The sequence below is a fragment of the Vanacampus margaritifer genome, chromosome 5, assembly GCF_051991255.1.
Source record: "Vanacampus margaritifer isolate UIUO_Vmar chromosome 5, RoL_Vmar_1.0, whole genome shotgun sequence".
NCBI classification, from domain to species: domain Eukaryota; kingdom Metazoa; phylum Chordata; class Actinopteri; order Syngnathiformes; family Syngnathidae; genus Vanacampus; species Vanacampus margaritifer.
Window position 1 is genome coordinate 11671496 of NC_135436.1, and position 15352 is coordinate 11686847.

General features: G+C 38.2%; 1 protein-coding gene across 1 annotated transcript; it reads right to left on the reverse strand.

Moving 5' to 3' along the window:
* Positions 1-1008: 1008 nt before the first annotated feature.
* On the reverse strand, positions 1009-14962 carry LOC144052525 (zinc finger FYVE domain-containing protein 1). Its single transcript, XM_077566670.1, has 12 exons — positions 14742-14962; positions 11506-11787; positions 10282-10504; positions 8775-8992; positions 8561-8667; positions 6035-6143; positions 5829-5926; positions 5646-5763; positions 5045-5215; positions 3506-3698; positions 2138-2236; positions 1009-1811 (listed from the first exon to the last, which is right to left on the reverse strand). The coding sequence occupies exons 1-12, from the start codon at positions 14856-14858 to the stop codon at positions 1576-1578; spliced, it is 1971 nt and encodes a 656-aa protein (XP_077422796.1). The 5' UTR covers positions 14859-14962; the 3' UTR covers positions 1009-1575.
* Between the last annotated feature and the right edge of the window lie 390 nt (positions 14963-15352).

Sequence of the window (15352 nt, forward strand, 5' to 3'; positions counted from 1 at the left end):
GTGGCAAGCCTCATAAGCTTCATTTTGACGACTAATTTTCAGTTTTACATGTACATCTTTACATACAATATATTTTAAATTACATTTTGGCAGCATAAAAGGAGAGTATTCGCTCTCATATCATTGCAAATCAATTAGTAAAGCTAACGTAGTTGGTTTGTATAGTGTGTAATGCTGCTGACCAGAGGTGAGTCTATATACGTTTCTAGCTTGTTAAAAAGAACACACAGTAAGAATAAATCTATATACGCTAAAAAATTTGGTGGTGCAATTGTATGTTATGTATGTTTTTTTTTTTTTTTTTTTAATATGGCCTAAATACGCGTCTGCTGCTGACTATAACTGTCAGACACATTTCAGCGTCTAGTTAGTATAGGTTATTCTTCTCGTTTTGATACTATGCACTATGAATAAATTACTTGCAATTAAGTTGCATAATTATGCATTACTGTACTTCTAAATAGGACGTCATCATGAAAGAAAACCCCTGCTGCGAATTATTCAGGACACTTGGCGAGTTCAACTCACTGGGATCTAATGTTTATATTATTTTAGCGCCGCCCTGTGTACACACTAGGCATTGCACCCAGCAGGCAGCCACGCTGTAATCAGTATGTATTTATAAACAGCTACGAACTCTGTTATATTATTATATTTGTCCAAACAAATGTATATATAAACGTATTAGGCATTTAAAATAAGAAACTGAGGAAACAAGTGTGTGAGAGAGCATTGTTTTTGTAGGACAATATGGCCTCTTATTATTATTTAATACAAACTGCATAAAAACTAACACAAACTTCTGATGACTTTAAGCATACAATTTCCACCGTTTTGTATTTCTTACACTGGGGACATATTGAATCAATTTAATTATCAGCATAACCTATTTGTTTCCAGTCTGATGGTCCTGAGAGAGGCCACTTGCTCAGAAGAGTATTTCACACTTTGCAATGTCTATCAATATATGCTACATACTGTGGCTGCTAGGTAAAGAGTAATGATGTGTAAATTTGGGATTAGATCATTTTAATGGCATCGCTTCTGTGCACATACAGGGTTAACTCAAGCGTTTATTGCGAGAAGACATGTCATGGCCACTAACACAGTCATACATTTATTTACCTCTATTCATCAACTTAACCTTCAAAAATATTCACATTAGGCTGTTGTCGAATGAATTAAGAATAAAATCCCCTCCAATGATTTGGATCATCCCAGAATAAAATGTGAAGGTATATAAAGTTACTGCCTTGACTTTATTACTCCACTAGTTGAAAATCTCTCACTGGTTCTTGTGTTGTCCACTTTTCTTCCACAGGTGTCTTGGCACAGGACTTCAAGCCGTCGTCATGATATTTTACAGGAGACAACTGAAAGCAGTTGAAACCTGTAGTGAAGACCACCGCTGATCTCTGATCAGTTTTGCTACTACATGAAGCAGAATCAGTTGGTGAAGGCAGAAGATACAACCCCCCCCTCCCAAAAAAACGGTCTTCAACCAGCTCCTGATATCAAGCCTTCTTTGTAGCAACAGATTGTCATTTAGTTTAAAGTGAGACTTCAAGCCGCGCTTTAGAGACTCTCGGTGAGACTATCGTTGCACTTGTCACACACTCGCACCGGGTGATCCCACCCTCTTGAGGGTACGGGCTTCGCGTGCGTGGAGCAGGGGCCGCACACCCCTTGACCGCAGGCTCTGCAGTGGTGCTTGGACATGACTGGAGTGAAGACTTTGGAGCACTGGTGGCACCGGCTGATGTCCTGATCAGGGACCCAGTAGTCTGGTCGAGCCACATCCTTCACAAAGCCTACCAAAAAAAAAAAAAAAAGACATACAAGAAATAGTGGATTGAAGTTATTACTTTTACAAAAAAAGTGTCAGAATTGTTCAAGGAGACATTAGGGAAAATTGACTTTTTAATTGATTATATACAAAAAGTTAGGCCTCTGGGTTCATACTCATCCAGATTAATTGCATCCATTTATAATTAAAAATAGGGTGTTCTAATGTATCCTATCATTCTTGATCCAACTTTTAACAAATGCATGTAAGAGACCGGAGAACCGTTTTAAATTGTGAACAAAATGCATAATCCTTCCAAATGTTTTTATTACTTGACTAGAAGAAACTTACAGAGCGGGTAGTCCACGGCGGTGCTGACGATGTCCAAGGTGGACTGGGCCACCTCCGCCACCCTGCGAGCGATGAGACCACGAGGCTCCGCTTTACACACTAAGAGAAAGGAGGAAAAGGAAATACACTTTGTGGTTGTATTACAGCTTATACATATGCACTGAAATCAGTACTAACATCATATAAAACGTCGAAGGTGTCAGGATTTTCACCACCAAAGAGAGGATTTATAATTAATTAATTCATTAAATATTTTTGAAGTTTTTCATACTCTTGTTAATTAACATAAAAGTAGACAAATATGGTTACCAAATACAAATGTGGTTGCATCTTTTGTTCAAAGATGTCGTCATTTTATAGTAAGTAATTCATAAAGTAACAGTTAAAAGGTGTGTGAAACAATGAGGCGTAGATTTGTGTTGAGGTAATTTTCTGCCACTAGATGGCAATAGTGTTTCATGTTGCACATTGGTGACAGAAACAGTACAGCATACTTTTCTTTTCAAATTCAGAGCAACTGGTATTTGGAACATGTAGCAAGTCGTGGACTCCAGGTCATTTTTGTTCATGTAAGTCACCAGTCCCCACAAATACATATATTTTATCCCATTTATTATTGCAAAATTGTGTTATAGTGACTCCTTAATCTCCTTAACTCCTTAGTGTAAAATAAAGCATGAACAGCAATGTCAATTTCATTTAGATTTTTAATGCCTCTAGACATCTAATTTCATGCTTTGTAATGTAATATCAGTAGTGTTTAAAATATGATTTAGTAGGCAATTACTGTAGAATATAATACATAAAATACAATAAATACAAGTTGCCTATTGTATTTTAATTTATTTACAATGTGTCGGGGTAATGTAGCCTATATATTTTTTTTATTAATTTGGGAATTACATTATTTTATCAAACACTTATATGTTATATTGCGTTTGAGTAATTTCTATACTGCTTAAATATTTATGCGTATTTGACTTGTTTTGGTACGGTGCATTTGATACGCGCATTCACTCTGAACCGTCTTTCTAGGGGGAGTAAAAAACAAAACAAACACTCATAGCGATAGCGGGTGACAAGGCGGCCAGGCCTGGCCCGACCGATAAAAATGTAGGCTACACGTCTGTCCCAAAGATGTGATCGATCTTCACTATGTATGTCGTGATGGTCATGAACCGTCCCAGACAACAGGCGACCAATCGTTGAATGTGTCACACTACACCGGCGCCGCTACGTCAGGACAACTCAAAATTGTTTTCACCACATGCTCTGTCGGTCGGGGCAAAAATCGGGCTATTGACCAAGGCATAACTCTGATTGAACCTCAAAAGTGAAACGGTCACCAACAGGATGTTGACGTCTTACCCTGACTGTTGGTTTCAGGCGGTCCTCCCTGACGATAGCAGGCCATACACACCCTGACGGGGCTGCTGCCCCAGCCCCTCTCTGGCACTGGCATCCTGTGGCTGGAACACAGGTGGCAGAAGCCCTCGCCGCACGAGCGGCAGTGGTGCTTGCGCTCCGCCTCCTCAAACGCTTTTTGACAGCCATGACAAGCCTAGCGAGCACCAAGAGGACAATGGAAACGTTAAAAGGAATCATTGTTACTCAGTTGGCCTGGCTTGTATGGTCGTCGCTAATCACTGTTAGAATTTAGCCTCAGGAATGAAAAACAAAAATCAAGTTTTACTGAGATTTAAGACCCTATAAACCCTATTACTTAGATCATTTTACTCATTATCTCAAAATATAGCTACGGAACCTACCGACTGTATTTGCGCATCGATGAATAATGCCACAAGATGGCCGATGGCAAAGCACAAAATGGAGAGGCTGAAAACAAATCAACACCATCTCTTTGGTGAATCATAAACCCCTTAAAAAAACACCCAAATAAGTGTATTAAGTAGTTCAATTATTCAAAACCCACATACCTTCACAGTGAGGCTCCCTCAAATGTATTAGCTAGCATGCTAGCCTAAATAGCACCCTAGCTCAAACTGAAGTGACCACACAGATGGCCAAAGCTCTTTACACAAGCAGTTGAAGTTATTGAATTCATTTACACGCACTAATAGATGTTAAGAAATGCAATACAGGCAAATTGTGAGGGCAAAGAAGACTACATGCTTTACAGTAGCTGCACTGGGAGAGAAGCAGAAGCATACTTTCAGTTTCTCTTTTGACTGTGCATGAGATGCATTCAAGGACCAGCAACAAAACAGAACTTCTCAAACACAGACAAACACACCCTGCCAGCCCATATGAATGAAAATTGTCTCTGCAATTTACTAAGCCACACGTGTTTTATACTTCCATATTTGAGCCACTTGAATATTTTTGCAGTATGTCTTGAGTTTGTGCGGCACTTACGAGGGGTGAGAATCTTTGAATGTCTCACGATTCGATTTGATTCCGATTTTTGGGTCTGTGATTCGATTCAGAATCGATTTTCGGTTAGGAACGATTTCTGATTCAAAATGATTTGATTGACAATGATTTTTGCTTCAATTTATAAATGTGCAAAGAATTGTAATGATCTACTCCAGTCTGACTTGCTAATGCTAATTAGCGCGCTACTCGCGCCACTTTTATCACTCAGAAGAACGGCTCCACGCTGCAAAAAAACAACTTTTGTTGGAATAACTTGATCGGGACTTTTTCCTTCTACTCTCTAATGTGGCTACAACTTAACAGTCTATAAGACCGCGTGGAACCACACTGCCCCTAGGTGGCCAAATCGAGTACAACATGAACAGCGCTCCCAATAAAGGCACACACAAACAAAGGCAAGACAGTATAAAATTATTAAATAAAATCGATTTCGGGACATTTAAAATCGATTCTAAATGAGAATTGCGATTCTTATGAGAATCGATTTTTTGGCACACCTCTAGCACTTACCGTAATATCTGTGTTGGGTCTCCAGTACGGTGGCGCCACCTGATCAGTGAGCCAAGCAGTGACGGCTTTAGTGGGGCCAGTGCTGTATTCGGACACCGATTGGATCACGTAGTTCATCCCATCTAGGACCCTCTGTGCCGCATTCTGGTGGTTGGTGAGGAAGGTGTCCGACTGGAAGGTATTTACAGGAAAAATATTTACTGGAAGGACGTCACTGATCATCATTGTCTTAGTTGAAACTCGGTGTTTGAAGATGATCAAGATGGAAATTGAAGCAAGAAACTTGGACAAACATCAGGTCAGGCAAAAAATAAACAAACAAACAAAGGACTAATTTATCAAACATTAGGGGTTCTGTACACAAGTGAGCTGCCTTTTCACTTGCGTTGTCTTGGCTATCTTGGGACAGATCCTTGTAAGTGCTTTTTGTAATAAATGTGAGTTGAAATGTTTTATCAAGTGTCACCGTTTAACAATTGTTTTTATTTTTACGACGAGGCTACAATTACAGAAATCCCTGAGAGGAGTACAAACGGTAAAAGGGTTCAAAGCGTTTTAAAATCTCATCTTGCATTACATGACCAAACAATGGATTACTTACCCCCTCCCAAACGTGCTTGACCTCAGAACGCACCACGCTGCTCTCAGGGTCTTGATTCCCTACCCAATACTGTCGGCTGCGGTAGATGACGCCACAGCTGGCACACTCTAACACAAAGCTGAGAAGGAAGCGGATGATCAACACAAAAGGAGTGGACGCAAGGAAATGTAAAGAGGAACTTACCCTGACCAGGCAAACTTGGCAAGACCAAACCACGGGTTGTCAGAAGATGCGGACGTTTTGGGCACGACTGTCACCTCTCTGCCACCTTCATAGCACTTCTGGTGGTTGACGTGATACAAGAAACCCATTTAAATCAAAACCATTTTCCAAACAAGATTCCCTTCAGCTCATGGGCTGAATATATTGACATCAGGAGCTTATCATACCTTACAGATAAGAACTTTGTTGTTGTACTGGTGTGCATAGTGGCAGAGTCCATCTGCCATGTGAGGGACCCTGTCTCGTAAATGGTTCATTCCATTTTTGCAGCGAATACTGGAGGCCACACAAAACACAATGTGGCTCAGATGGAAAAAAGCAGTTTTCAGGTTTGCATGCAAGATAGTCGGTCAGCTAGTGCAGGGTCACTTGCATAACACTGTGTATGTTCAAACAACCCAATTGATTCTAAAGTGACTCTAATAAGGAAATAAAACCCAATATAGCATTTTCCCTTAAAATTGCATCTGAATGAATTGTGGGAAATTATTAAATTTAACTGTCCATCCAAAACAGTGTGGATGCCAGATAATTCCTCGTTGCATTTGTGCCTGTAAGCTTCAAGGCCAATAGAAGGCATAAAGCAATAGTGCAGAATAGATTCGGATTCCCACGTTAAAACAGATGGCCAATTATAAAAACTTATCAATACACAAGGTAGGAATTTTATGAGAAAGCCAGTTTCCACATGTGGACAAACGCTCCCCCACACATTTAGGCACAGGATTTTAAGGAGGGAAACCAAAAACAAAAATTATCGGCACAGCCCAGTACCCCACACACAGCTATTTATAGATGGAGATTAGGTAGCCAACACACACACACACACACACACACACACACAAAAAAACAATCTAGTTGAAACCTAGTTGCACCTTCTTTAACTCGTTCACTGCCATGGACAGCTGTAGACATCAAAAATTCATTTGAACTATTTCTATTAGTTTAACTTTTTTTTTTTTTTTTTTTTTGATAACAAGAGTATGAAAACCTAGAATTGTTTTAAAATAGAACAGATTTAAAATTTGTGATTAATTGTGAGTTAACTAGCGATGTCATGCGATTAGTTACAATTACAAATTTTAATCTCCTGATGCCCCTAATTTTTTAATAATCTTTTCTTTAAAAAAGAAAACAAAAACTACTTCTTTTTTTAATTAATCTTTTTTTTTTTTTTAAAGAAAAGATTATTAAAAATTAGGGGCGTCAGGCGATTACAATTTTTAATCGTAATTAATCTCATCACTTCACCAGTTAACTTACGATTAATCGCAAATTTTATATCTGTTCTAATACAATAAAAAAAATCTAGGTTTTCATACTCTTGTTAACAAAAGTGGGAAACAACAATATTAATAGAAATACTGTAGTTAAAATGAATTTTTGACGTCATTAGCCGTCAATGGCAGTGAATGAGTTAAAAACAAAAGATTTCTGCACAGGTGCAGGGTCTAATTATTATTGGCATTTATTTTTATCAGTAGTAGTTGGAAAACAAAAGCAAAATACAAGGTCCTGTTAAACAACAGGGCATTGTCCCGAAAAACAAAACAAAACATCATTTCATGTAGAAAAATATTTTTTTTTCAGCTCACCGTACACTTCAGTATTCTCCCGGGAAATGCATACTTTGAGAATATATAGCAGAATCTTATTCGTCTCTGTCTCGTTAGACAATTTTTCGGTCTCCAAAACACTGCAAATTACTTTTATTTAAACTTTAGAGTTTTGATGAAGGTGTTGGGAGTCTTGACACCCTGATTTCATCTGACCCTGTCTTTGGTCAAGTGTGACCTTACGGTTGGAAATGTTGCTCTTCTATGATGAATAAAGTTCTCGTTAGCACACATTTGTTGACCGCGCATTTATGACATAATAATTTGGCAGTGAAGTTTCACTTTTGTATCACTGCCCTTGTTCCTTGCTGTTATTCTGCGGTCCCGCTGCTACTGGTATGAATCTATTAAGGCAACTGGCGATCAGGCTAGCCGAAGCTAGCGACATGAGGCTAACCCCAAGCCGAAGCTAGTGACATGAGGCTAACCCCAAGCCGAAGCTAGCGACATGAGGCTAACCCCAAGCCAAAGCTAGCGACATGAGGCTAACCCCAAGCCGAAGCTAGCGACATGAGGCTAACCCCAAGCCGAAGCTAGCGACATGAGGCTAACCCCAAGCCGAAGCTAGCGACATGAGGCTAACCCCAAGCCGAAGCTAGCGACATGATGCTAACCCCAATTCAAAACACATTATGCGAGCGGTTACTGATTGCATTTTTTCCCCTTGTGCCATCAAAACATCTTGTTTGGGCTCGATTGTTTAGATAGACAGAGATAAAAGCCTTTTGGTACGAAACTGCCATTATTGGCAGTTGATTTCCGGTGCTTGGATATTAGCATTGAACCGTTTGGGCTAGCATTTGAGGTACTGTCATAAGAGGGCGTGTACACATGGCCACTACATTATCTCAGTTGTTTATTTTGACTGCCCCCTTTTCAAGATTTTATACAGGTAACATTTAATGGTGGAAAAGGTTTTGAACCGATTTACCTTGGTCTCTTTTTTTTATATCTTTAAAAAAAAAACTGACACTTGAACAGGTTTGTGTGGAATTTTTCTATCCACTGTATATACGGCTTTATGTTTAACTACTGTACAAGGTGGAAAGTGTTGAAATGGTTTCAAAATTGACTTACTTGCAACTCAGGCAAACAGCAGAGCAGGTGAAGTACTCCTCTCGGAAGAAGGTGTCCAGAATCAGCTTGTCATCTCGTAGTTCGCCACAGAACCGTTCACTGAGGGCCTGACCACACGCATATTGAAAAACAAAACATTGTTGATAACACAAGCAAGCTTGGCAAGGTTCGTGTCTGTTGGATGTGTATTATTACACCAATATTCACTGCTAACCTCCAAAGCTCGAAACACGATGCCGGGGTGGCGAGGCGAGCGCGTGTGAGTGTTTTGCACTTGCTGTCTGAGGGCCTCCAGCAGTTCGCTGTGGTCGGTGGGAGGCGTGACCGTTTGGGTGCCGATGTACTGTACCGAACTAAAGGCGTCGGTCGCCAGGCCCAGGTCATGAAAGCGCCTCTGGAGCAGCGTGTCGGCGTGGCCAGCCACTTTTGAACCTCAACCACACATGACAACATTGAATTACACTTAGTTGAGCAAAGACCTAAGGTTAATAAACTCTTCATTAGAAGACATTGTTTTTCATAGCGTTCACATGTCCATCCATGTAAGCAGGGCACTTCCTGTATGAATATGTAGATATAAGGTTATTCCATTGTTGATTCTAAGTCAGAGGAGAACCATCATAACCTAAATGTCAAAAACAAACAAACTAAACTAAATAATTGTAATTATAGTTCTGTACTCCATTTGTCTTTGTTACTGAGCATGTCACTTCCTGGTAAATGAATGACGTAAGTAATTCAGGATAGACGGGACTATGCCATTCAAATAAAATTCTGCCTTTTGATGTAGGTTATAATGCTAATATATTCTTACATAAATATTGTTCTGCCAAAAACGGTGCTTTTAGGCGTTCCATGTTTTCTTTTGTGTGAGTCACTTGATGCATTTTCAGTGACACCGGACATTAACTCATTCACTGCCATTAACGTCAACAAGAGTACGAAAACCTGATGATAACTTACATTGATGATAACTTACATTGATGTTTCTGCATTTGGCAATTTATTATTATATTATATTATTAGTATGGGACTTTTTTCAATAGGCTTTAGGTGAACTGATGAATACACACACGCTCGCACGGACCCACATACACAAAAAAAAATAAAAATAAATAAATAAAATATATATATATATATATATATATATATATATATATGTATAAAAAAAATAATTTTATTTTTATTTTTTATTTTTAATTAAAAAAAAGGAGAGCAATGATGATGTCAAATCGAATGAACAATACTGAGCTTTCCTGAAAAAAAAAAAAAAGAGTATGAAAACCTAGAATTTTTTAAAAAATTTAAAAAAGAGATAACATTTGTGATTAATCGTGGGATTAATTATTAAAAATTCTAAATTTTTAATAATCTTTTCTTCTTTCTTTTTTTAAAGTAATTAAAAAAAAAATTAAAATTTTTTGGGGGGGTGAAAAAAAGATTATTAAAAAATTAAGAGCGTCTGGCGATTAAAATTTTTAATCAATTAATAGCATGACTTCACTTCACATTTACATGTACAATAAACAACTTCTAGGTTTTCATACTCTTGTTAACAAAAGTGGGAAAAATGTTAAACTAATAGAAATAGTTAAAATTCATTTTTGACCTCTATAGCCGTCAATGAATGAGTTAAAATGATTAAGAAAAAGAAGAAAACATGGCGGTCTTTTCATTTTTTCCTGTGGCTATGTATATGAATAAAATGTATAATTGTTTACCATGTCCCAGCAGCTGTGTGTGTGTGGTTTCCTGAAAGACAATAACAGCAGGTCCAAGACATGAGAGCGGCACGTCCAGACCGCAGCGGCTTGACAGGGCCCTCAGCTCGGGTGTGAAGTGTTTCAGATAGGCCCCTGACGCACTGCTCAGAAACTGGAAAATGTTGTTGTGCAGCCGCTCGGCTCGTGTTCGATAGATTACTATATCAGACACTGCCAGGACCTGAAAGAGTGGAGATGAGAGGAATTACTCTAATAATCAATTACGATGTAATGTAAATAACCTGAAATACTGTTGCAAAAAGACAGCCATTTTGAGGTTTTGTCAATGTCTTGTTGTATAGGATTTCATTAGATTGTTCACATGGTCATAATATTGAGACAAGGCAGTGTAGATCAGTACTTAATCCTGTTTACAAATCAGATAATTGACTTAAAAAAATAGAATTGTATATTTTGGGGTAAGAGCATTGAGCAATCGATTATGTACAACTCAAGGTTTCTTTAGGTATGAGAAAATCTAATCTAATGCAATTTAAAGCCCACGTACACGCAGACACGCACAAACATATATAGGGCTGTCAGGCAATTAGAATTTTTAATTGTAATTAATCGTGTGATTTCCATAGTTAATTTGTGATTAATTGGAAATTAATCTCACATTTTATATCTATTGTAAATGTGCAATAAAATATTTTTAATGATTTTCATGCCCTTGTCAATTAACATAGTGGGTAAACATGGTTACCAAATACAAATGTGGTTGTCTCTTTTCGTTTAACGATACAGTAATTTAATTGTAAATAATGTTATTTGAAGTTAAAAAGAAATCCTCAATAGATAAAAGTCGTGCGACACATTGAGTCATACATTTTTCTACCACTAGGTGACATCAGTGTTTCATGCTGGACATTGGTGACAGGAACAGTACCTTTATTTATTTCTTTTCAAATTCAGAAGCAACTCGTGGACTCCAGTCCATTTAGTTCATTTTAAATTATAACTAGTCGACAGTCCCAACAATTTCATATTTTTATCACATTAAATATTGCTAAATCGTGTTATCGTGACTCCTTTGCAAAATGTATGTAAAAATAAATAAATAACTATATTAAAATTCTTAAAACCTCTGGACATCGTAATCAATGCTTTTCAATGCCAATTAAGACCTTAATTTTAGCAAAATAAATGTAATGACTTTTAATGCTTTTTAATGACCCTGACCTTAAGCAGAAGCCTCATTCTTTGGTTTTGATTGGTAGTTGCTCCAAACAAGCCCTCGGTATCCAGGGCAACCAGGTTGAGGGAGGGCTCATAAGCGGCCCAAACACCCACCGTACATGAGCTGGAGGACTTGGAAGTAAAAAAAACACTCTCGCCATTGAACAGGATGTGGTTCAAGGTGTGCGACTTGCCGTCCCCTGTGTAGCCAAAGATGGACAGAACTTTGACACCTGCCACATCCGCGCAGTTGAGCCTCTCAACAAAATCCGTCTCACTGCGGACCTGGAGGAAAAACAGGAAATGGCGCTTTAGACTGGGACAGCATGGTTCAGCTGCAGTTTCAATGCAATTATAGGAAATTTGAACAGTACTATCGTATACAATCCCTTCTAAAACGTTTTTTGGAACTGTGAGGCTGATTCTTTCTTCTTGATTTTTGCGGTAGACTTAAAACACGTTTGAAATCAAAAGAGATCAACATTTCAGCTTTCCAGGTACTATTTACATAGTATGCATCTGACACACTACTTATACCAGTCAATCAATCAGTCCTTTATTTAACCAGAAAATAAAACCCATTGAGACAGAGGTCTCCTTTCAAGGGTGACTTTGGCAAAGAAGGCGGAGCAAAATGCCCATCATAACAATACATTATAAACATCAAAGTATGCCCCTTTAGACATCCATTTTCTGAACCACTTAACATAAAAGACAACTTACTTAGACACACAGACAGACACTAAATTCTATTACCTAATATTGTTTACTTTCTATGCTCAGTTTAGGATTTGGGCTTAGCTTGTTAACAAACCGTAATCGTGGGGAAAAAATGCTTTGGTAATACACTTTAGTGCAAATGTTTGCTGATTACTCAATGAATCGAGAAAATAATGAGAATGGTCAATTCTAAAAATATTCCATGGTGGCAGCCCTAGTGTGATTGTACGTTAGTAAAGCCTCACTCCTCAGAGCCTTTAATGAGGATGCTGGTCGCTGAGCTGTTGACCCGGGTTTTTAGCGCTCTCCACTTCAAAGTCGGTGGCATGATGGCGACACGGGTTCAAACCCAGAGTGGGTGGGCACTGGACGGTGCCGGTAAAACGCCACTGGTTACACTTGGTTAGCGCTGGCAACTGTCACTGGATGAAAACAAACAATTTGCTCATTAATTTTAATTAATGAGCAATCGAGCTGCAACTAATGATTATAATATATTACTCCAGCCATCTAGCGATTATTTTGTCGACCCAAAAGATATGATAAAAATTCAATTTCTTTATTCAAAATCAGGACATTATTTGAAATTGACAGTACATGAACATAAATTAATTCTGAATTAGTAACTGGTTTGGTCCATAACATGTCAGAAAACAAGTTGATCATTGTTTTCCAAATAAAACAATTGTTTTAATTTCATTCAACACAAACATAATCAGTAAATTTTCAAGGAGGACTAAATAAATTGGATAATATTTACTGTTGAGAAGCTGCAATTCCGAGCATTTGGACAATTTTTTTATTCAAAAAGACACTCGAGTACACTGGCCAACATGCTTTTTTGGGGCGGGGGGGGGGGGGGGGTTCTGTTGCATGAGTTTTTTTTGTTTAAACTGATTCTACAGAATTGTTGGTCACTGACTTCAAATCTGCCCTTTTTTTGTATGCTTGAGTTTTCATGCAATTGGTGCATTTGATATTCTAATATTGGTGGTATTTTATACTCCCCCCTTTTTCTATTTTCACCCAATACCAGTTTAACTTTTCAGTGTTTTTCATAGAATTGTTGTCAACAATAGCTTCTCATCAATGTTGACTGATTTTCACAGCATTTTGTCAGCAGGGCCGTAGCCTAGAGCACACGTCACATTAATGTCCATATTGTGGGTCTCCTGTCTGCTGTCTAAAACATCCTATTTTTGTCATAATCCAATTTATTTGGCTACATATTGTACTCTTGGGCTACTATTTTAATTGCCAGCTATAAACCCACTTTGTTAAAAATATCGCTTTGCAAAAAATGTTTAATTACACAAAATTTTTTATCTTGATTTGCAAAAAAAACTACAGCTTTCAGAAAATAAACTAAGGTCATATTTGATTCAGCCCCCCAAAATGTGTAAGAACAAGTATTTGGATAAATGCAACATTTCGTTTTTGACCAGTGTTATAGATACGATTCATCGCTTATCATAAAATTAATTTGATGATAGATTAGTTAGCACCACCTCTGATGAGCAACAAGATGACAGATAATGGATACTTGTCTGCCAATTTAAAGAAAATACAGTCAAATCCCAATACACTCTGCTAAAACAACAGTTAATTCACAATAATATAATGCATCAGTTTTATATAGCGCTTATCTGGACGCTCAAAAATGCTTTACAATGGATACAGTATTCATGCACTCACATATTCACACTCTGGTGGTGGTAAACTACGCAAGTAGCTACAGCTGCCCTGGGGCAGGCTGGCGGACGTGTGGCTGCCAGTGGGCGTCTACGGCCCCTCCGACCACCACCAAACACTCCAACACTTTCAGACAACAGTGAGTGGCATTTATGGCAAGAAAGGGAAAGTTTTTGATTGATCAATCTCCAGACGTAAACCCTTAACACAACTTGTTCTACTAAGATGTGATGTTTTGTGACAAAAAAATGTAGTCTTATCAAGATGATTTTGATAATACCTGGAAATGAAAGCTGAACTGTTGATCTCGTCTCATACCGTGACCATACTGTCAAGCAACCTAGATTGGCTGTAGCGGCAGTAGTATGATTTGTCCAAACCTTTCATGCAGGTCTATGACAGGAATCCACTGTAGGGCATTTTTCTTTGATTTGAGGACATCTGCCTATATTAATCTAACCGCCGAAATAAAAGTTACTGTTTGGTAACAGTTAGCTTGAGAATTTTATTTATTTATTTTTTACTTCCCTATTCAACCAATACATTCAACAAAATATGGAGACAAACGATTCGTGAGGGTCAGAAGGGCTGGATGACTCACATGTTTCTATTTTTATTTTTTAGAACAAAGTCGTTATTAGAGACTTTCCATTAACCGTCATAGCCACAATATAGTCTACATTTGAGCCTGACAGTGACTGTCACAAACGGTAACATTATCGGGAAACAACCCGAATAAAGTGTTTTCAACAAAATCGCTCGGAGTTGTTTTGGCTTTCGTTTCTTAGCCTAGCAGCTAATTGTTAGCGATTGTTAGCTAACTTCACCTGCAGGTTTTCCTGGTCATCCACCAACAGAAAGCTCCGTTCGCCATCGGGACTTTCCTCTGGTTGCATCGGACTCAGTGAAATTTCCTCCGTTGATGTCATAAGAACTTCAGACATCGTTGTTCACAGAGTTAATACATGTTCTTGGCGATCGAGCGAAAAACAAAAGTTGAAATCCCGACTACTGGTGTCAATCAAAACAACAGCGCGTGGACGCTGATTTGAAAGGGGAGGAGCCAATAAGGACGCACACGATGACGCAGTACGTCGTTTTACTTGGTGGTCCGTGAGCGTCACCGAGTGGCTAAAATGCTGAGTTACAACTATCATTTCACAATTCACATTTGATTACATTTCTTAAATTTCTGCAGTATGCACATAGACAGATATTTATATACAATGCATGTTTTGACAACGTGGCACAGCAAAACCTAAAAACAAACAAAAGAAACTTCACACATAATAGTTTACCTTTACCTACCAACTTGCATAGTGCGTATTTGGTTCAGGCTTTTATGCAATCAAAACGTGTTCCCACAGCTCAGTGAGTTGTTGTTTATATGTTATGAGATGAATAACAAAAAAACAAAAAAAAGCAAAATTGCTAATAT